Raw genomic sequence first — 22,810 nt, forward strand, 5'->3', positions numbered from 1 at the left:
AACCTGCAGACTAGTTATAAGAAGAGCAGCTCTTCTGCAAGTCACTGGGTGCAGCTGGCACACTGATAATCTGAAAATAAGGCCATTTTTTACGTGTAATAAAGCATTTTCTCTTTACATTAGGCAAAATCATCTTATGGAGTGGGAAAGGAAAAAAAGCAAAGTGTAAAAACTCTACAACTGAGCAGGATAAATACTTCTATTCTCAGAAAAGAATCATCATTTTTAGCTTAAATCTGAACAGCTGTGAGAGAAGTTAGAAGAAGTTAAATACAAGAGGCACTGAGAAACTGAAAAACAAATACATCTACACAATGTGAACTGTATTTCACCACGTTTGAATACAGAAACTTTCTTTTCCATCCCACTTAGTGCTTTGATTTCTACTGCTATAGCAATTTAATAAGAAAGTTAGTTTCACTAACTGAAATTAAAGGCTAATTTTACCAGATCATTGTATGGAATACAGATGGCAGTATTTAGAAAGCCGGAGACTGGCGTCTGCATATATGAATTTAATTAAAAAAAAATCATTTATATCAATTTATTTTATTAGATATCGGCAGTTTACAAATTTGAATTAAGAAACAAAGTTACAGAACAGAATTAGCTTGAGCTCATTCTTGGTTGTGAGGTTTTTCCTTTAAGATCTAATCATTTTTATACAAGATGTTATCAACAAAAAATCCAAACTGTCTAAAACACAGTTCTACTATATTTCCTCATTCAAAATTTCATTATTTATCAAAAAGCTATGATTGTTCTGAACATTTTAATAAGTATTTTACTAACTACTCTATTAGGCCCTTTATATACTTAAAGTTTTTTTTCAATTTGTACACAATACAGATTGTTTTTAAAGCACTTAAGGATTCCATATTGCAATTTTTTTAATAACTTTCAAAACCAGGAATAAATAGATTGTTCTCATAACTAGATGAAATCTATTATTCAAAACACCAGGTGCCTTATCTCCCCTATACCTCACATTAATTACAACATTTTTTTGCAGAAATATCATTTTAAAACATGAATCCCCCATCACTTCAATGCACATCAATTTACGACTGCAAGAGCTTCTACTTCCTGATAAACGCAGGTTTAACTTCATTCTATGTTTTGCTACAGACCACTAAATACTATCTCAGCATAAGCTTACTTTCTTCTCCACAGCTTGTAAGACAGCCAGAAGATACGTTTCTGTTGGGAAAGCTCATTTCTAATGTACATCCTCATCTTTCTTTCTTTTTCTTGCCTCACAGACAAAAGCAGTAATAATATAAAGCTCCCAACAACTAACATCAAGGTCACTAAGAGAAATACAAGACTGTAAAGGAAAAGAAAAATAAAAGCATATGCAATGTAACAAATTGCTACATAATTTCTGCTCTGTGAAATAGCAACAAAATAGCAATAAAAAGATGCACCAGAAAGCTGCACAAAAATAGGCTGGAACAATTAGAACATTAACAGTCTTAAGGCAACCTTTATTCAAATCAGCAGTGTGATTACTTGTGCATCTGAAGAGAAACTCTTCTTTAGTGTACTTCATTGATATGCAAGTTGTTAAGAACCATATCGATCCTAGAAAACAAACAAACAAACAAAAAAAAACAGACATGAGCATGTTTTCCACTGAAAGAAATCAGTTGCACTTACGTTAGTGAAATAAATTGTAGTTTAATTCTTAAAATCTTTCTTTAAGAAAATTGGTCACTTTAGGAGAACTGGAGCTCACAGCTAACTGAGGGATAATTGGCCTGATTTTCAAATCTGAAATAGTTCCCATTGCCCTCATATAGGAAGCACAAACCACAGGAAAGCTTTACATGATGGAGGATAAGATGCTTTAATTTTGTGCATAGATCTAAGGTACTACTGTCAAATCAGAACCAATACAAGAGTTAGGAACTATAACAGCAAGACAACAAAAAACTTCTGTAATGGAATTTTTGTTTAGGTTTTAAGAAAAAACACTCTCTGTAAGGAAAGAAACAAGAAGTAGGTGTGCAATAAGCTCAAGATTTACCTTTAAAATTATAAAGAACTACTGTCAATCATGGCAGGTCTATGAAGTTCAAAACTGAGTCCATTCTTCCCAAAAATAATTTGCAGCAGGATCTATGACATTAGATGCCTACAAGACAACTTTAACTGAAGTGTAAGATATCACAATTTTTACTAACCTGTATAGATGTCATGACTCCATTAGCGAGTACAGAAAGCTTTCCAGCCACTGATTTCACTCCTTGTTTAAACTGGGCAATATCAGGAGCGGAAGGCAAGACGTTTGTAATGTTGTAGCTTCCTAAAGGGGGAAACACACAGAGACAAAAAGAAAACAATTTTGTATAAAAAGCAGACTTCTTTTTTCCCCTAAGAAGTACAGTATGCTATGAAGTGGACTAAAGATGAACATCTGATAACCACTAGAGAAAACAGTAGGTAAGAATCTTAAATTTCTTAAATCCATCTTGCTTTTTATTTTTTCCATTAGCTGATATTTCCACCCAGTCTGCCATTTTCTACACTTTGCATTCCCAGTTAAGCATTATATGTTTGGATGAAACATGATTTATCCTGTGCTTCCAACCTGCTGCAGTGGTTTGTCTCGCATCCTGAACAGCTGTTCTTACGTTGCAATTTGGAGATGAATGAGAAGTAATGAATCTTATTTGTGTGCATGCATGGGCATACTTTGCTTGCTGTTTTGCATTACTATATCCACAGACTGAAATTTCTCTGGAATTGCAGCAATGGTCATTTACATAGCAGGTTTTCAAACTCCCCAGCAAAGCTGGCAATCCAACCTTTCTTAAAAACAGTGTTACCTCTACTGCTGTTATGAGAATTACAGGTCTAGAAACAGCAGAAAGCAAAGGTGTTTCAAAACTAATAGTATAGTAAGTATTAACACACAATTACAATCAAATGCTCATCAGTGAGAAGAATTATTGTCATGCTAAATTCTGCAAAGTATTTTGAAGTCTTCCAAGCGTCTGATACTGTAAAGGACACAAATGTCAGTGAAAGAGTTCTTGCAGAGCTATGATCTCGTGAATAAATGAGGTTCCTGAGAGGAAGCATATCCAAATAAACCATTTTCAAAATAAAGACTGATCTGTAGCCCTAATTTAGGCATGCAGCCAATCAATACCTTTGATCAGTCAGAGCACGGCTGGTAAGTCGTGCGCAGTTATCAACCCGCACACAAGTTCATCCAGCTGCAGACACCACATCTTTCAGAACTGTAACTCCTTTCAACAACATTTCCACACGCTGGCTTTCAACAGCATTTCTATATACTGGCTGCTTTTTTTTTTTTTCTTCTTTTCCCCAGAGAGAGAATCTGCAGCTCCCTTTTTCATGTTCAGCAAGCTTCCCTTCCTCTGAGACCCTTCTATGGCACATGGGCACATCGCCTATTGCTTCCTTATTAAAAAAAAAACATTATTCAAAAATTCACTATCACTGAGATATCTCTACTTCTGAACTGTAACTTTATTCCATTTAACACATGCTTCAGTTTTTTTTTCTATTAAAGCCAAAACAACGAGAATAAAAATCACATATATGAATAAAAGGAACGAAGCTCTACTCTCTTCTCAATCAAATGATTTTTCTCCTGTTTTTCTAGTTTACAAGACAATTGTACAAAATGACAGAGGTAGGTAACTCCTTGTTTTCTAACTTCCTTCGAAATCATCATTTGCAAGGTTGTTACTGACATGCCATCTTTCAAAAGCAGAAGGTTTAAAAAAAATACAAACTACAAACTCCTTTTTGCTGCCTTATCTTTTTGGTAACTAGATCCTCCGGCGTTCTGTATAAAGACAGGTATCCTGAAACTTTGTGATGTAAAATCTCAGCAGTGTTCATGAAAATAACTTTAGTTTCAAGACTCTATATTGGCAAGGACCCCAGAATTAGAGCAGTGCATTTGTTGCCAACCTCCGGTCTTCCGTAAAATAAATGTAATCAGAACTGATCATGACTTTGGCATTAATCCAACAACAGACAAGTATGACTGCAGTAAAATATCTCAAATGGTCATCGTCTAAAATAACCTTTGAGAAGGGGATTGTAACAGAAAAACAAGCAGGAAAGACCTAGAGAGGAAGAAAAACAAGCAGGAAAGACAGATCCTAGAGCCTGAATATAATGTGAATTTAAAACACACCAACTAACACTTCTTGGTGTATTGTTTCCTCACTTTTATTGCTCAGAAGTGTAGTAACTGTGCAGGAAATTGAGCCACTTTGTAACGTAACTTCAAATTCACTGTTGAATTACATAACAAGGATGCCAGTCGCAGTGAGTAAATAACCATGAAATGAAGGAAAGTATGTTGCATTCTTTTATAAGAAATCTCTGTACTCCACACACCCTAAGAGACTTTCCAAGTAGTTAGTAATGAATAAATATGTGCACAGTTCCCATACATATAATAAACTTTGTATAATTTCTTGCAAGTATCCTTATGTAGAGTATGATGAGAATTTTATCATGTATACACACACCTAGCATATAAATGAGCAGAATCCTCAAATATCATATTCTGAGAAAGGACAGAGCCCATTGTGAAACAACACTACGCTGTTGAATTATTAGCAGCATACTAAAAAACAATGAGATTTTCAATAGCCTGAACACTACTTTTCAGTCTATTTAATACTTCTTCTTTTCTAACCTGGTGATATGTACTCTCCAGCCTAAAGTACTCCAACAAACCTTCTCAACAGACAAACAACTTGCAACATTTCCTTAACAATTTGGCAAGACCAGTGTTCAAAGTAGATTCAATACGGTTATTACAATGCATGGCACGCATGTGGTAACTCATCAAAAGATTACCTGAATTTAGGTATCATCTCCTTTGTTTCTATAAGAGATTATTATAGAGTTTCAAGTCTTCTTTGTTTTCATGCACAAAAAAAGCAGTATGTCACAAACATTATACTGAAATACTGAAGTCACTGAACTGAAACATGCAACTCTTTATCTAATAAATGAACTTTTTGAAAAAAAATGACTACACCTGTCTTGTTTGCTTGATCTATTAGCAATATTAATGCATACTGCACTTTGCATACTTTTTGCAGAATACAGTAATAGCTTTCTGATACCATGACTAGAAGCAGAGTGCTGGAACGTATCCCACAGCATGCTAGAGTTTTTCACCCACTTAAATATGTACCTGCTGGTTGCTTTTTCTGATCTTCAAACAAGTCAGCTGAACTTATAGAGGAGCTTCCAGAAAGTCTTTCCAGTCGAGCTCTAGCTTCATACTAGAAAAGAATTGAGAAGAAAAAGTATTTTAACAGTGTGCTGGGATTTTGAGAGTTCACGTAAAATAATGAGATTTTAAAATGTAAAAATCCATCTGAAGTTGACCATTCTGAAAGCTACTGTCATATTATATGTGGCTTATACAGCATGACTTTCTCCTCCTCTCAACTCATTTCTTAACGGATCAAAGAGTGACATCTTCCTCTGCAACACTGAGAGGCTAGTTCACTGTTAGCTCCCCTAAAAAAAGTTTATATTGCTGACCAGGCAGAGGACAGTGCACTATTCAATCATTAAAAATCACAATTAAAAAAATGAAATAGTGGCGAGGTATGAAAAACACTCCAGTTAGCATCACTTTGGCATCACAGCGTGTTTGTATCATAGAATCATACAATGGTTTGGGTGGAAGTGACCTTAAAACTCACCCAGTACCAACCCTGTGCTGCAAGTAGGGTTGCCACCCAGCAGCTCAGGCTGCCCAGGGCTCCATTCAACCTGGCCTTGAGTGGCTCCAGGGATGGGGCATCCATAGCTTCTCTGGGCAGCCTGTTCCATGCCTCACCATTTCTGAGTGAAGAATTTTCCTCCTATCACCTAACCCCCTCCCTCCTTTTAGTTTAAAATACTTCCTCTTGTCCTATTACTATGAGATCATGTAAGAAGTCAGTCACCCTCCTGTGTACTGAAAGGTCACAACGAGGTCGCCCTGAAGTCTTATCCCTGCTGAACACATCATGATTTTAATTAAACTTCTCCCAGTTCTAAGTCCTTGGGAATGGTGATAAAATGATTATATTATTTTACATCACTGTTTACATTGTTTTGTTTTTTTTTAAAGAAAATTTTTTTAAACCACTGCTTGCCTACAGAATTCTAATATTCTACAAAATTCTAATATTAATGCTTTTGTTTTATTATTATTTGTAGGTGATCCAATTATATGCCATTTGCTGAACAATTTATAAGCTTACCTAGCCTTACAATTATAAGGAGACTGCTATTTTCATCAACAGTTCATTAGCATTGGATTTTTTGTTTGCAATGAAAGAAGCTGGACTTCATCCAGCATCAGGCTGATTCTTGCTAAATCAAAGACTGCTGAATGACTATCTACCACCTCTACAAGAATGATACTGGGGGCAAGCTCCTCCTAGCAGTTTCAGCTCCTTGAGAGGAAATACTAAACTATCAGTTACTGGAGACTTGTCCATTTCTATCAAACAAATTTTCAAAGGAACATAACTACAAACTTAGAAATTTTACAGATTGTTAAGTATTTATTGCCTGCTCTTTATACACAACAATACCTTGTTCTACAGCCAAACAGTATTTTCACATTCAGTAACATTTATCACTGTTTTCAGCTTACATCTGCATGATCTTGCCTTCCGAAATACATGTCTGATGAGATTGCTTTTACATTGCCAAATTTCTTTTGTGCCTCACTGGTGCTTAAAGATGGCTCATATTCAGGCTTACGACGAGATGCAGGCCTAGAAAAAAACCAGAAGGCATTAGCAGTGTTACATTTATATCATGGCAGAATGCTAAATCAAATAAGAAGGACTACCATCTTCATTTTTTTGAAGTCCAGAAGCATAATTGTGATTTATAAAATAGCAGCATGTAGAAATTAAATCAGCATAAATCCAGGACTATATAACTAGTCTGATATAGCAGCAAATAAAATTTCAGTGACAGTTTTACAAGACAATGAACTTATAGTATCTGAAATTCATTAATCCTGCCATCTTTATTTTTAGAGCTCACTGGAAAAGTAAGCCAAAATTACGTCAACAAAAACAGAATGTTTCTACAAAACCTCAAAAGAAAAACAAACCCACCTAAAAGCACATCAGTGAAATTCACATTCAAACCAAACAGTACGAAAAGATCTGGCTTTTTATCTCAGCAAACATGCATATTCAACTGCTTATACTTTTTTTTTTAAAAGGAAAAAAGAAGCTTAAATAACAAACTAACAGCGTTATGAACAATATCAGTGCCTATTTTGTGCTGAATGTATCACTGGTCCAGTCTTTAAGAAAGAAGAGACTATGTCTGTCTTAAAAAAAAAAAAAAAAAAGTTACATTAAGCATACAGATAAATGAAAAATTGTTTTAAATAAGAACAGAAGCAAATACAGCTGGCAATCACACAAAAGCCCACATTCTTGCTTTTTCCATTTTTTTGAAAAGATGAAAACACAGTTGTCACAAGAAGAAATTCATTCATCTCTTATCAAAGAGACAACAGATCTAATTGTGATATCTTGATCGTCAGAGCTGAGTTTCACTCCTTCAGTAACTGGGTTCTACTTGGTTCATTAGGCAACACACAAAGGAAATAAAACAAGTATGTACTCGAAACAGTCAAATGTGAGTCATTCTCTATTTTGCCTACCACCTTTTTGCTGCAAATATTTTGTACCTACCTCCAATAGATACTGCAAATCAAAACAGACAATAAGTTTTAAAAACACTGAACATTAAATTCAGCCTTCAAAAGAAACCCAGCCTGGAGGTTCCTTGCCTGATGATCAAACCTATGACCAAATTCTCCTCCTAGCATGAAAAAAATCTCACTACAATGATCAGGATTCAAATTGTATTAACATGCTTGGACTTTCTGTTCAAAAATCAGTTAGTATTTCTTGGCATACCTCTCTGAAAATCCTGTATTTTTTGGAGTTAATATTACATCAACATCTCTACTATTACTTTCCTTCTTCCAGAAAGGATCTGAATTGTCATCCCATTTAGAGAAAGTGTTGCTTCTCAAATCTGAAGAATCATAGTACCTAAATAAAAGAAGAAAAAAGAAATATTGAAAAAGTAGGATCTTACACTTAACTGAATGGGAAGTTCACCTTCTCTTTAGGCTGGATATGGCCATGAATATACGGAGTGAACTTCCAGAGAGATCTGTTCCCATCAAAGACAGCAGAGCAAAGATTTTGTTAATTTAAGTATTCCATCTGTTTTAGGGTCAGGTAAAGCACTTGGAGAAAATGCTGTCAAAACACCTACTTGACTTAAGACAAACCCTAAAAACTTCAGAGCAAGCCCTGTGAGCAACGCTTTTGCATCGTGACAACCCTACAAGCCAGTCTGTTCATAAACACTTCGTGCTCTTGACACTCCATACTAATATACCAGAATAAAGCCACCACCACTTTCAAGGCACATTTAGAGATCCAAATGTACCTAATTCATGCCATCTGATGGTGCTGTGGGTCCACATGCAGGAAAGTTATCTAGTCACAGAGCTGACAGTGGTTGATCCCACAGTTACACGCAAATCTATCTCCAGCAAGAGAACCTGCTCCCATTTTCTGCAGCATTAACAAGCAAAATTCAAAGCTGTATGGAAAGCCCTTACACCTCAAGTTTTGTACATTTTTGTATGCAAATATTACTATGAAGCTTCTGAGCTTTGTAACATGTTTTAGTAAACAATGATAAAGAATGTATTTCTTGAAAATCAGTCTCATTTGAACAACTGAGACAATCTTTTTGCATATCAGAACTGCAGGGAACACAAAAACAGTAAGAAAAGGAAAAAAACTGAAGCACATTTAACAAGGTATCTTATCTTGAGCATTTCCTCTTTGATTATCTACATATGTTTAAAGACATCTGGCTAACACTTGTGGGAAAAAACATATATATTAAATGCTAGACACTGAGTGTTTCTCTTTGTAGCTAAATTTAAATCCTAAAGTTTGGATATGACTAGGATAGGGGTAAGATGACCAAAACAAAAGGAGGCATTAAAGCCAAGACCCACATTTCATGAAAAGAACCATCTGAAAAACATGCTCTGTTTGTGTTATAAATAGTCAGAACACTGTTTTTGCAGTTGATAGGAAATGTGACACTCTCAGTAAAGTCTCCCACCACTGTACAAGTAAAAGAGCAAGGACAGATCTGTGATAAACTTCTGCAAAAATCTCTCCTTTTCTTTGCCAATAGACACCAAGAAACAAGACTCACTGAGATGCAATCTTCATTTTCACAACTTTATCTCACAGAGTGAATGTGACATGCAATATATTTTTGAGAGCATTTTTTCCTGCCAAAACCACTATTTTAATCTCTCCACTATATGGATACAGCTGGAAAATCCACAGGAAGTCATCAATATAAACTGAAATGAAAGGAAAAAAAATCACTCTCTGGGGCACATCACTACATTAATTCGATCTTTTCCTGTTACTGTGATTTTAGGTTGTATTCAGTGGAGACCTCATAAAATAAAAGAAGCAAAGACTCCCAGACAGAAGTGGCAGAGCATCAGAGGGAAGACTGTCTTCCAAACCGCCTCACTCAGCCACTGATCTCTCAGCAGCTCAGAAATATGGCAAGGTGCTATATGCCTTCCTACAACCATTTTCCTTTGGCCTTTTAGCTCACTTTGTGTCAAATGTTCTTGTGGCAGCAGGATGTAGAAGCAAAGTATGAAAAGCCCATGTGGAATCTATGAGATGCTCACCTAGAGAGTGATGCTCATCTTCAAAAGTTCTATAGGAATGCATTATAACAAAGTGGGGATATGAGGACAGAGAAGTGAAGCAATCTAATCCCTCAAAGACCATCAAAATGACAGGATTGGAAAAGGATTACTCATGAGCTGCTTTAAATAAAATGACTTATTTCTTTACCTTTCCCTTTCAGGTTTTCCTAACTTTACAAAACATTTCTTCAGTAATCAGAGAGGGAAAAAAAAAAACACATATAAAAAAAGTCACATTATAATGTTAATAAACATTTTTTAAATGTAGGGGAAAAAAAAAACCAAAAAACACCACAACCCAAACTAATCCAAGGATTTTGAGAGGCTTTAATTATATAATAAAATCTTAAGGTATTTATCTTGCTTGATTTACTAACATCTAGCATCATTATTTTGCTTTTTGCTATATACTGAGATGACAGTAAAGTAACTCTGCCTCTATTTCAAAGTCACAACTTGCAATAAATGATAAATGCCTTAAAAACCCTACCAAGTCCAACAATCTGACATTTTCTCTAAAGAGAATGAATTTGTTTATCAACTCCAATTAGATTCTACTACTGCTACAGTACGCACAAGAGTCAAAAGCAGCTAAGTCACAATTTACCTTCTAATTATTGAACCAAAACACATTAAAAAGCCTCTTCCATAATTCATAATTTCTCTGCTAGTAGACTTATAAATAATTTGAGAGCAGTAACAGTTCTTTTCAAGGTACAAATAAACAGAGGAGCACTGAGATGATACATGTTTCATTTTAGAAGACTGCCAGTTTGCTTGGTATCATATTTGCAATTTTGCTGCTAGTGATTACACAACAAAGTAATGATATAAAAGCCTCTGCATTTCTATTTACCTACCTACAAGTAATTAGGTACATTTTCCATGCTACTTTGGCAGCAATTCAATAAAGTTTACAGAAGGACCACTTGTTTCTATCAGTCCAGCTGTTTGAATGCAATTAATGCCTGTCAGGCACTTTGCTGTCTCCTTCCCAGCAAAATTTGCAGTGTATTTGTGCTGTGACCCGAACTTTTTTGTCTAAGATTTTTCTTAATTTTATGTTTAAAGACAAAGTCTTGTATTATAAGACTGCAGACATCTGCATAATTCATCTAGCACACAATATATCAAAATTTACTTTTTTGCATTTGGCATGTTTTTAGGTAAAAGATGCCAACAGCAGGAAACCTTGTACCAGAATTTGATATTTATTTAATTTTCAACTGAACACCGAAGACACACTGAAGTTCCACAAAACAAGCAAATATTAACTAGATTCTGCATATGGTCAATGAAAGCTTGTACACCAGCTCTTCACAAATAAAGACTAGACAGAATTGGACAACTGGTGAGACAAAACTCATAAATATCACATAATTCAGTCTACTTCTCAGAAATAGTAGCTTCTTTTACGTTGAAGGGCAGGGATGCTACACAGAGGGATCTTAAAAGACTTGAAATGTGGGCATATGCACACTTCTTGAAATTCAACAATGCCAAGAATAAGGTCATGCACTGGGGCAATCCCAAACATGAATAAAGGCTGGGCAGTGTGGATAGAGAGCAGTTCTACACAGAATAACTTGAGGATAACAACTGAGTAAGAGCAGATCCTCCTGAAATCTACATTATGATACATGCAAGACAGAAGTGATAAGAGACAACCAGCTCAGCTTCACCAAGGACAGATCACATCTGAACAATCTGGTGGCCATCTGACAGTAACAGCATCAGTGGACAAAGGAAGGGCAACTGATGTCATCTACCTGGACTTGTGCAAAGCCTTTGACATGGTCCCACATCACATCCTTGTCTCTCAGTTGGAGAGATATGGATTTGAAGGCCTGCCTACAGGGTGGATAAAGAAATGGTGGGATGGTCACAGCCAGAGGGCTGTTGCCAGTGGCTCTTATGTCCAGGTGGAAGCCAGTGGTTAGTAGTGTCCTCCAGGGGTCCATTTTGGGAGCTGTGCTTTTCAGCATTGTTATCAGTGACAAAGATGGTGAGATTGAGTGCATCCTCAGGAAGTTTGCTGATGACACCAAGCTGAATGGTGCAGCTGACAGAAGAGAAGGAAGGGACGCCATAAAAGGTACCTAGACAGGCTTAAAAAATGGGCCCATGTTAACCTAATGAGGTTCCAGAAGGCAAAGTGCAAGCCATTGCACTTGAGCTGGAGCCGTCCCAGATATTTGTACTGACAAGAACTTACTGAGGAGAGCCCTGCACAGAAGGACTTGGGGACACAATGAATGAACAGCTTGACATGAGTCAGCAGTGGCCAACTGTATCCTGGGCTGCATGAAAAGAGAGGTAGCCAGCAGAGCGAGGGAGGCCTTTGTTCTGCCCTCACAAGGGCATCCAGTCCTAAGGCCCCCAGCACAAGAAAGATGTGGAGCTGCTGAGCGAGTCCAAAGGAGGGCCACAAAGATGATCAGAGGGCTGGAACACCTCTCTCATGAAGACAGGTTGAGGAAACTGGGCTCGTCCAGCTTGAAAAATAGAACATTCCAGGGAGGCCTCATTGTGGCTTTTAAGTACCTAAAAGGAACTTTAAGAATAGATGGGAGACTGACTTTTTATGCAATCTGACAGCAATGAAACAAGGGGAATACTTTTAAAGTAAAAGAAGGAGGTTAGATCAAGTATGTCCAACCCACGGTCTGTATGTGGACCAACACAGCTGACGATGCAGCCGTTCTTCTGCCCTGCACCATTGTGGTGGTGGCTCTGCCCCACTGAGTGGCCCACCTGGCCCAAGTGCACAACTGTCACTCAGCACCAACTGAACATCAGTGAGTGATTATCCCTATCTGGTCTGAAATAAGGGCATGACGAGGGCACAGCGCAGTGCTAACTCAAGTTATGGCAAATAAGTTTATGGGTTTTTGGCATTAACTAAAATAGTCAACATAAATACATTAGCTATGACTTTCAAATTGAACATAGTTTCTCTAAATAAGGTAAAAGATCCCACTAGTTTCACATTTTTGTTGCTCTTTTTTATATGTTTTAATATAAAAATATCAAAAATTAAAATAAGTTTTGTTACTTATATATATTAACTAAATTCTATATTCACAAGGGTTACTCTGAAAGTAATGCCTCGTATTTTATGACTTTGGCTCACAATGTCAGAGGTAGCTGCTGGTGGAATGGCAGTAGAGGCTGGACCTTCCCACCAATATTCCATTGCATTTTGTTGCTGTGTGACAGATAGCAGCAGAGGGGCAGTCCAACAAAATGGCATCTGACATGGAAGTGGGTACGAAGCAAAGGTGTGTTACTAAATTCCTCCATATGGAAAAAATGGCACCTATTGACATTCATAAATACTTAGTGAACGTTTACGGAGACTAGTCAGTAGATGTGAGCACAGTGAGACTGTGGAGCTCAGAACTGGATGGTCTCTAAGATCCCTTCTAATCCAAATCATACTGATTCCAAATACATTTGTTATTGAGAGTAGGTCAAGTATTTTACAACTTTCTATTTGGATGTTCCCTCAAAATATAACAGGTGTGTAGATCTGTGCAATTATCTTGTTTTTATCTTGTTTCAAATATACTACATACACTGAAATACATAACTTGCATACACTCAAAACATAAAACCAATACATTACCTTGAACTAGAAGAAGAGAAATAGGAGTCTTCTGCATCATCTATGTACTTTTTCTTTGGTTTTGCAACTGTTGGTGTTTCCTGTTCTATTGTCTGCATATCTGAGATGACAGAGTGGGAAATGCCACTGGGGAAAGTGAAAAAAAAAATATATGTGAAGAGATGACAAAGCCTATATCCTAAAATAAATAAATAAATAATGAAAGCCCTCGTGTCGTATCTGAAGCTGCAAAATCTCTACAAACATTTAAGAAGAAATGGGAATTTAAAAAGTAAAGCCTTTGAAAGCTCAGCTATAGTTCTCTGAAGTAGTGACAAGACTTCTGAATACACAAAGCATTCCAACAGCTGTAAAAGAGCCATATGATTTTTCAGTGTCTTGGCATGTAGCGGGTAGGCTATGCTTAGGTTTGTAGCGTTCACGAAGACATTCCAGCTACCCTTATCACAGACAGCTAAATACCTCAAAAATCCTACAGACAATCTACAATTTAAGTTAGCATCTCTCTGGAAAATTAAAACTCCTATCCCTTTCTCTGACAAATACTCCATTCTTTGTCAATTACATTTCCTTAACATTTCACACTTCAGTATATTTTTCCATTTCAAAAGTAAAATCAAGACTATTTGCTAAAAACACAGTCTATTTAAACACAGTGTACAGAACCTCACATACCTTCTGTTGCTGCCAAATCCCATGCCAAGCCTCTCTAGTTCATTTTTCTTCTTACCAGATAGATTTAACTTTTCTTCTTTTGTTTTAATATCAAGATCTCTGTAGGCCAATCGTAAAGATGATACGCTAGAACAAAACATACATAAATTTACCATAACATAAATGTTATGGTAAAATCATTTTTAAATAGTAATATTGATAGAAAACAAGTAATTATACAACGTATTATACAGCTATATCTTGTTTTTTGTGTTTACTGAAAATATTCATTATTAACAAGATCACATTCCAACTTTAAAGAGTGGGAGAAGTGTGGTAGAGAATATTGTTTAAACAGTACTCTACCTTGAGTATGTTTGAGTCTTTTGTTGTTATTGGGTTTTTTTTCTCCTTCAAAAGATTAGTAAAGATAAGTAAAAATTTCTACTGTTAAAGTTCAGGGTACAGTTTTGCTCTACCATCAAGTCAACCACTGTCATAGTTGTACATGCTTCCCAATAATTGCCAAAATTACCCAAATCTGATACATTACAGTATCCACAATGCAACAGTAGTAATGTGTTCCCCTAAGTGCACTCCTTGACCCTACATGCTCCTAATGGTTTTAACACCTGCTATATATACTTGAGGAACTTTTAGTAGAGATAGACTACATTTCCCCTCTGTTGATGCTCCTCTTCTCTGTCCCCAAAAAAAGAATCTCAGAAGAAGAGAAGAGAATCTTTGTAGCTGCAACATCAAATATATTCTCTAGTATGGAATCTCTGGAGCATCCAAAACTTATTTACTGCATGACAAGCAACACATTTTATCACCTGAAACATCCTTGTAATTCAAATTCAGTAACTGCTCTGAGATGCCACAGGCCCTTCTAAGCTTCAAAACAGTATTAATTATTTCCCAGTAGTATCAATGTGGAGGTAAAGTTTTAAAATCACGATTATAAAACCGTAGGAACACTGCTTAAATTTAATTTGTTAGTTTAAAAGGGATACAAAGAGTAATTTTAAAGAGGAACACAACAATATCTAATTCACAGGTTGTGTCTGTCATACAGTACAAATGAACGCTATAAGAAAAGTAAATGGGAATTAGATGTTACTTGTAGATACCTGAAGACTTCCTGTTGCAATTAGAAGGGAAATATCTAAGTCTGAAAACAATACATTTTCCTTGTAAATTTCCATCCATTTCATACAGAAGCAGGAATGAAAAGAAAAGCCATTTGATTATTGAAATGGACTCTTCTGGTCTTGCTCTTCATCAGGCCCCATGTGTCCTTACTTAACTTAAACAGAAGTACGAGATGCCTCTGACAAAGATCATACCTTGCTGGACAGTGCAGCCTACTGCAAGACAGAGGTTGTGTACCTGTACTTGTGATGACTGGATATCCTTTGATTGGTCCTTCAGAAGGCTTTAATCCAGAACTAAAATGCATTATGTCTTATGTTCAGATGCTGACAACAATAAATGTCAGTCATCTGTTGAATGATTTTTGAAATCAGTAAAAGCAGAAAAACTTATCACCAAACTACAGAATATATCCAGGAAAGTTTTTAATCAATTCTTACTCTTTAGAACCAACCATTATAAAGAAAATGGAAAATGTTTTCTGAAGTTCAGCTTAATATTGATACTGAAAGAAATCTACTCAGCACTTTACTTAAGTAAAAAGATAGCGGACTGTTTCATGAAATCTATTTAATGAACATAAAAAAACTCTTATTTTCTGCAGATTAAAAATCATCATTATACGTATTAGTTTTATGATAACTCTACTAGTCTGTTATTTCGTCACTGCACAGCAGAAAACTGTGTACCAATTATAAAATTACCTCTTCAGTTTCAAATCTTAGGTCTCTTTCTAAAAAGAAAGCATCAAAAGTATAATTTCCAAACATGTAACAAAGTCACAATTAATTAATTTACTAAAGCTCATTACTCTAGATTTTAAAATGAAAACCGCACAAATTAGCTGGAGGCATGCACAACTTTAAAACTATTCATTCTTTAATTTTGATATACACTGCCATCTACAGTTAAAAACCCAAAAAGTTAATCTGTAGTGAATGTTACCTTGCCTCTGCTGAGACTGGATACATAAACCCAGGTCTATGTGCATCCCTTGCATTTACAAACATTCCTAGAGGGTCCTAGCTAGTCTAGAAATATTGCAGTAAATCTATACATATCAGGTACTGACAAATGTTGCTGACACAAAAACAGAATCTCTATTGTGAATTTCTTCCAAACTGAATAATATCATTTAAAAGATTATCATTAAAGAATACTAATAATTAATAATCACAGAATGGCCAGGGTTGGAAGGGACCTCAAGAATCATGAATCTCCAACCTCCCTGCCACATGCAGGGCCACCAACCTTCCTAACTAATGCTAGACCAGGCTGCCCAGGGCCCCATCCAATCTGGCCTTGAACACCTCCAGGGATGGGGCATCCACAACCTCTCTGGGCAGAACAGCCATTTTTCTTTTTTATTTAGCAGCACGTTCTTCCAATTCAGTTTACTGGTAATTTTTGGCAGTTGATGAAGAATGTGATTTTTGTGGTAAGAATACTCGGAAAAAACAAACGATCCCCTTGTGATTAATGCTTTTGATGAACACAAAACATCAATTTTGCAGAGGCCATGTAAGAAGTATGCAAAAATACCATGAAGCAGATTGTAGGCCGAAGAGCTTGGTATCATGAATTACAAGTAATCTTCTAATTTTGTAATTGCAATTGTATACAAAAAACTCCTCAATAGTTTATTAAAACGAAGCATCCTAGTTCTTATGAGATGTAATGCTCAGATTAAAAGCTGCAGTCTATTTACTAGGATGGACTAGCAGAGTTGGAGCCTCTGACAAAAAACAAGTTTTTATGAAAATGAAGGCAGCTTCTGTATAAAACAGCTGAAACTCAAGCAGGCAATTCAAGCCATACATAACCAACCTGCCGCTTTCAACAGAGAAACTCTTACCCAATACATGCATAAATAATACAGAGTACCTGTATGATTCCTAAGCAATCAGTGAGTCAGTTACAATGTTTATACAGTTCATTACACCAATCCAAAATGAATTACATAACTACCAAAATGAACTACATAAGTAGTACTGGATAAAGAAAGTTCAAGAGGTGAGAGTCTCATCCGGTAACATGGGCAATGGAGCAATTACTTTTTGACACACCCCATTCACATTTGGGGATTTTTATTAAGTTAAGATCTGAAGTTCTATTTGCAAAAGTAGTCCTTTGGTAGCATTTAAAATGCTAACAGTTAATTCATTAACAACAAATCAGGCACTGTGTTTTACCGTTGAACTCATACTTACAGTGGCTCTTCCATTTCTATTTTCTTACTGCTATGAAGATCCTCTTGTTCCTTCATTTTATCTACAGCTTGTGCTTGTTTTTCAATCTCATTAAAGCTTTGGCTGCTGACTTTCTGTGCTCCCAAACCGCCTTTTTTGGCACCAAGCTTGATTCATTAAAAAAATAAAAATAAAAAAGACCCATGACCCAAAAGTTCTCATGAACTGAGAAAATACTGAAGAATCAATTTTGAAAGCAACAGCAAATACTACACTCTGTTAGGGAATATACAGTGCAAAGTCAGTAATTATTATATTATTGTTATGCAGCATAATCAACTTTGTTGCAATTGAACGATTTGATGCTCATTCACTTAATTCATAATTACAGAAGTTATAGAAGTGACTAAGATTTTTGAAATAGCTCTCACTGGCCAGTGTGTTATCTTAATAGTAAGGACTGATTTATTCATATTTTTAATAAAATTATACATAAGTATTTAACCATATACCATAAGACAGGAATACACAAGTTTTGTATACTAGTGTGTACAAAATTATATGCAAATTATATGCAAAAGTTATATGCACAATTAGTATTTGCATATAACAAAGCACAGCACGTTTTTGTTTTTGTTTCTATTAAGATAGACATGTCAGTTAAAGAGTTTTGCAATGGTTCTTTTAAAATAAATCTATTTCTAGCTCATTACTTCAAAACATGAATACAAATCCTTTCATTCTGCTTATCAATTATTTAAAAAACATTGACTACTACCAATATGAATAGACAAAATGATGTAGATTCAGAAACAGCAAAACACTCAAACTGCTGCTCTCAGTCTCCCATGTGTTCAATGCTTCATCTGCAACACTACAGCAATATTAATTTTCCCAATATACCTATCTTAACCTATTAACACCATGAAGTCTTCATCTAAGAGCTCTGGCCCATGTACACACAGAATTGTAAAGTTTTAGGCTCTTCACATGCACCTGTGAACCCAATTACATTCTTTTATCTCTAGGAGAACATAGCTACATCAGCCACTTGGAATAAATATGAAATTCCTCTTGTATACTGGGGCCCTCTAGTGGGAGCAACGAATAGCATCTTTCAATCTTTTCAATCATTTAATACAATGGAAGTAATGTATGGAAAAGTACATTAGCCAAACCTAAATGTAGTGACTCCCTGTAACATGACATCCTTGTTGCTTAATATAAGGGCTATTTTATTGGGAATTGTGAGCTATACTCCCAAAACTTTAGCTTTTCCTAAATACATTGAGTCAACTCTGAAATATCTGGCTCAGTTTTCAGTTCCTTGAACAATCACTCAGCTCCTCATGTCTTCCATACAAAAGCCAGATGCCTAAGAAAGTGTTGGGATCCAATCCATAAACAAGTCTCTAAAGTATCTTGAAACTATCTTCAATTGAATGCAACTGCAAGTTATCTATAAATACAACAAAGTGCCATACTGCAGTGTGATGTTAGATGAGAACTGCTACACAAATAAAAACCTGAATGTCTCAAGCTCACCTTATACTGACACATTAAGCCATACATGCATATTTAGCCACTTAAAAGAGCTATTGGAAATGCCTCTGTATTCAGGATTTGCTACAAAAAGAACTCAAATGTCAACTTATATAGCTGAAAGACCAATCCAGAGTCAACATATCTGACAAGAAAGAAGAAAGGTTACAGGGCACATTAAGGGATGAAGTTGCAGGCACAACAGCTGTGAATGAAGGCTATGTATCAATACAGGCTTTGACATTTTTATTTTACTTATTTTTTAAAAGACAGCAGGTGTAAAAGTCTAGACAGAGCAGTAAGCTGCAAATATGCAAATGCACTCAGAATTTATCTGAAATCAGAAAACAACCCATCTTAAGTACTCGGCTACAGAAAATCATTAATCAGTAGTTTGTCAGACAAATTCATCTTAACAATCAGAAAATCATTTCAGTTGGAAGGGACCTATTAATTTTGAAATGGATCGTTAGTTGTTTTGATGTAGAACAGGTTTTCTATTGCATTTTAGTATCATAAATTGTTACTGGTATATGTTCTGCTTAGTATTAACTCACATAATACATTTCCAAATTGTAATTTACTATTTCCACAGGTCTGTAATGCAGAGGAAAAAAAAAAAACGTTAATTATATAGACTCACCCCTTTCTTAACCTGATTCGGCTTCTTTTTTATAAAGGTGGTGTTCTCTGCAATGATGAAATGCACATTACTCAACATACACTTTTATTAATTTCAGAACTGCAAAAGATAATTTCTACAATTTCAGCCTCAAAATATGTTTTCGAATTTACTGTCATAAAGTACTACAGATTGTTCATGAAGAGATTCAGAAACTAAATTGCATAACAGTGAACTGAGTGCTAACTATTAGCAAGAAAATGTGAGAAAGAGCCTCTGATTGAGGATATGGTATCTCTTGCCTATTCTTAAGAAGAATAAAATTACAGTTCAGTTTTTGGTTGTGGATACCTACTAGTACACGGACTTGCCATTCTGAATCATACTAGAGGTTTACCTGATCTCAAACCACTTCCAGGACAAATTTTCACTAGATAGAAAGGCACTATCTACTTTTAAAACAACCAGTGATAAAGATAAAATAAATCAGTATCATCATAAATCCACCAACTAAATCACAAACATCACCAGAGGTGACAACATACTCTACCACTGAACTGAAGAGTTTTGCTCAATTGCCTAAGTACACTACTAGGAATCTAAATTCACATATAAAGTTTGAAAGTTCCAGACTTAATGCTTTATATTAAACTTTGAAACATACAAAACAAATGTATTTACACCCTGCTCTTCATGAAGTCTTATGCAACTCCTGATCCTGGTATTTTAATGAGGCCACTTGAATTAACTACAGTTTCCAAACAACTCCTACTAAATGCTTATACAAATAGGAAAAACTTGAGTTGAAATGTAGTCGGAAATAGACTAAACAAGAATACACAGAACAGAGATTCTTCATGTAAGATAGAACTTGCCTTGTCCAAAACAAGTAAGAAAAGCACTTGTTTTGTGAAAACCTGTGTTATAGATAAAAATTAGAAAAAACAGGTAGCACATGTAGATAACTATTTCTCCTACTCTCTAGTCTCCATCTCATTAAAAAAAAGTGAATGCAAAACCAGCAATCATGCCATCTTGAAGCACTAAGCTAGACCAAGCTATACTTCTCTACTAACACTGTGCTGCTGAAAAACCAATACTCCTGCTCCTGCAAAGTGATCCTAAAAGATACGCCACCTATGTATTTAAATTCTATTCTGTTTTCCTCAACTTCTTAACTTATACAAAGACATATTCCTTACGTTATGCAAATTTAGATTCTAGACACTGAAGATTTCACATTACAAATACAAGATTTTTCCTGCCTAATTATGTTTTGTTTTCTGAAAAGGGAGCAAATCTACGTCTAGGCAGAAAGAAGACCTACAATATGTAGTCTTGCTTTACATAAAGTTCTTGCTTAAACAAACAAACAAACAAAAAGCAGGCCATTATTCACAGCACAGTGCTCCACCTGCGTATAGATGCAGAACTAGAAGAAGGCTAACACACTTACAGCACTATCGGTCACCATTATTAGGTGCATTTAAACTCAACAATTCAGCTAGGATAACATAGATAAAACCAGAACACCGTTGACTAAAACTGATTTCTTTAATGGAATACAGTGTTTAAGAGATGTTGTAAAACAAATTCTGACGTTTCAAAGTAACTCATGCACAGAATATTGAAGTAAGACTTTCACATCATTTCCCAGTCACACATTCTGAGTAAAAACTCATAGAGAGGTACACTATACTGGTTGCTGTCTTCTGCTTATGCTCATTACCTAATGTGGCTTTTGGTGATGTACTAAGGCAATCAACACTTGGTCCATGTTCTGGTCCACCTGAAAATACAATGTATAGCAAGGGTAAGAATACCAGAAGGTTCATCAGAATGTTTAAATACCAAAAACACAACTCACCATCCTCAGAGTACTGTTTGATACAGACACTGTAATGTGTTATTTCTGTTACAGCTTTACCAGCTGCTAATAGTCACCCAAAGATTCATCTGAAATCTTCTGAGCCAGACTTTAGGTTGGATTTCTACTAAACATTATTAAAGGAACGTGCAACACCCCACATTCTAGCACAACCCTTCTAGAAACACAATCTTTCCCAAAATTCTGAAGTTATTAGCAAGGTTAGATGATTTAACTACTGAAGCAGGGTAAAGAGAGTCTAAACAAAGAAACTATCAGAAAATGCACAAAGTTTTTTGTTAACAAAGAACCAGTCATACCTTCATAGCTTTCTGGGATGTTTTCTGAAGCTTTCTGTTGTAGAGGAACTGGTTCTGGCTCTGATAATACCCATTCTGTATTCTTCATATTGAATTTAAAAAAAAAATAAAAAATCAGAAGTGCACACAAAATGGAATCCATCAAATAAATATAAGCACTGTACTCAAAAACCACTGATGAGTTAATATTGAATTCTTATGACTACAGCTTCTAGTTTTAAAACCTATTAAAAGAAATGCCTACCTTTATTAAAAAGCGAGCTGTTTTCAAAGCTCTGCTGATCATCTGTATCCACCTTTCAGGAAACTTCAGTATTTGCCATCCAAAACAACAACATGCATTTTAATTACGTTCTAGATTTCATCACTATATGCTGGCTATTCACTTTTATTTATTTTTTTACTCTTAACATTTATACAGTACACGAGATCTGAATAATTTATTTACATATAATAACCAACCCTTCTCCCTACACTAGGCTCTCATACTTCTCATTTTCTAACATTTACTTCTTGACTACAAGCAGTACTCCAAAGTCGTCGATGAGTCCTTTTGCTTTGCTCAGACATATCCTTCTCACCAGGCAGGCCTGAGGCCTGGACACAATAATACCTGCTTAATATTACCTTTTTCTCCCTACAAGCCCTGTGCCAGTTCATGCTTGCTTTTCTTTAAAACCTCAACCTCAAAGCTTCCTGTCATTTCCCTCTCAAAATACCATACTCTAGGAATCTCTTGCCCTGAGGCACACAAACTAATTGTCTCTGAACTCCTATCTTTTCAGCTATCCAAAAATTCTGCTCTGAAAATTACTGTACCTGACCCATAAATTCTCTCAAGAGGGTTTGCATCAAGTTCCTACTTCTTGTCCTCAGCCTAAAAATATTTACAACAGTTCTCTGCTTAACCCTCCTTCTCCCTAGCTTGCTTCAGCTTATGCTTTTCCTTAAAAGAGTTATTCCATGTTCCTTTTGGAAACAGAAATACTCTTATTATTTTTCTACTGTCAGAACAGACCATCTTC

At 35.7% G+C, this 22,810-nt stretch overlaps 1 protein-coding gene across 3 annotated transcripts in view; it reads right to left on the reverse strand.

Annotated features, from left to right (window-relative positions):
- Positions 1-1,466: 1,466 nt before the first annotated feature.
- Positions 1,467-22,810, reverse strand: part of ARFGAP3 (ARF GTPase activating protein 3) — a 32,806-nt gene continuing 11,462 nt past the window's right edge. For all 3 annotated transcript variants that reach the window (XM_031597198.2, XM_031597200.2, XM_090146911.1), the window contains exons 6-16: positions 21,786-21,867; positions 21,328-21,387; positions 19,620-19,666; positions 17,456-17,601; positions 14,112-14,237; positions 13,437-13,562; positions 7,956-8,093; positions 6,662-6,785; positions 5,198-5,288; positions 2,187-2,308; positions 1,467-1,584 (exon numbers count right to left, since the gene is read on the reverse strand). In XM_031597198.2, coding sequence (XP_031453058.1) covers positions 1,567-1,584; positions 2,187-2,308; positions 5,198-5,288; positions 6,662-6,785; positions 7,956-8,093; positions 13,437-13,562; positions 14,112-14,237; positions 17,456-17,601; positions 19,620-19,666; positions 21,328-21,387; positions 21,786-21,867 — 1,080 coding nt within the window. In that variant the 3' untranslated portion in view covers positions 1,467-1,566. The remainder of the gene's footprint in view (positions 1,585-2,186; positions 2,309-5,197; positions 5,289-6,661; positions 6,786-7,955; positions 8,094-13,436; positions 13,563-14,111; positions 14,238-17,455; positions 17,602-19,619; positions 19,667-21,327; positions 21,388-21,785; positions 21,868-22,810) is intronic.

This window comes from Phasianus colchicus, chromosome 1 (genome assembly GCF_987193195.1).
Source record: "Phasianus colchicus chromosome 1, bPhaCol1.hap1.1, whole genome shotgun sequence".
Taxonomy (NCBI): Eukaryota; Metazoa; Chordata; class Aves; order Galliformes; family Phasianidae; genus Phasianus; species Phasianus colchicus.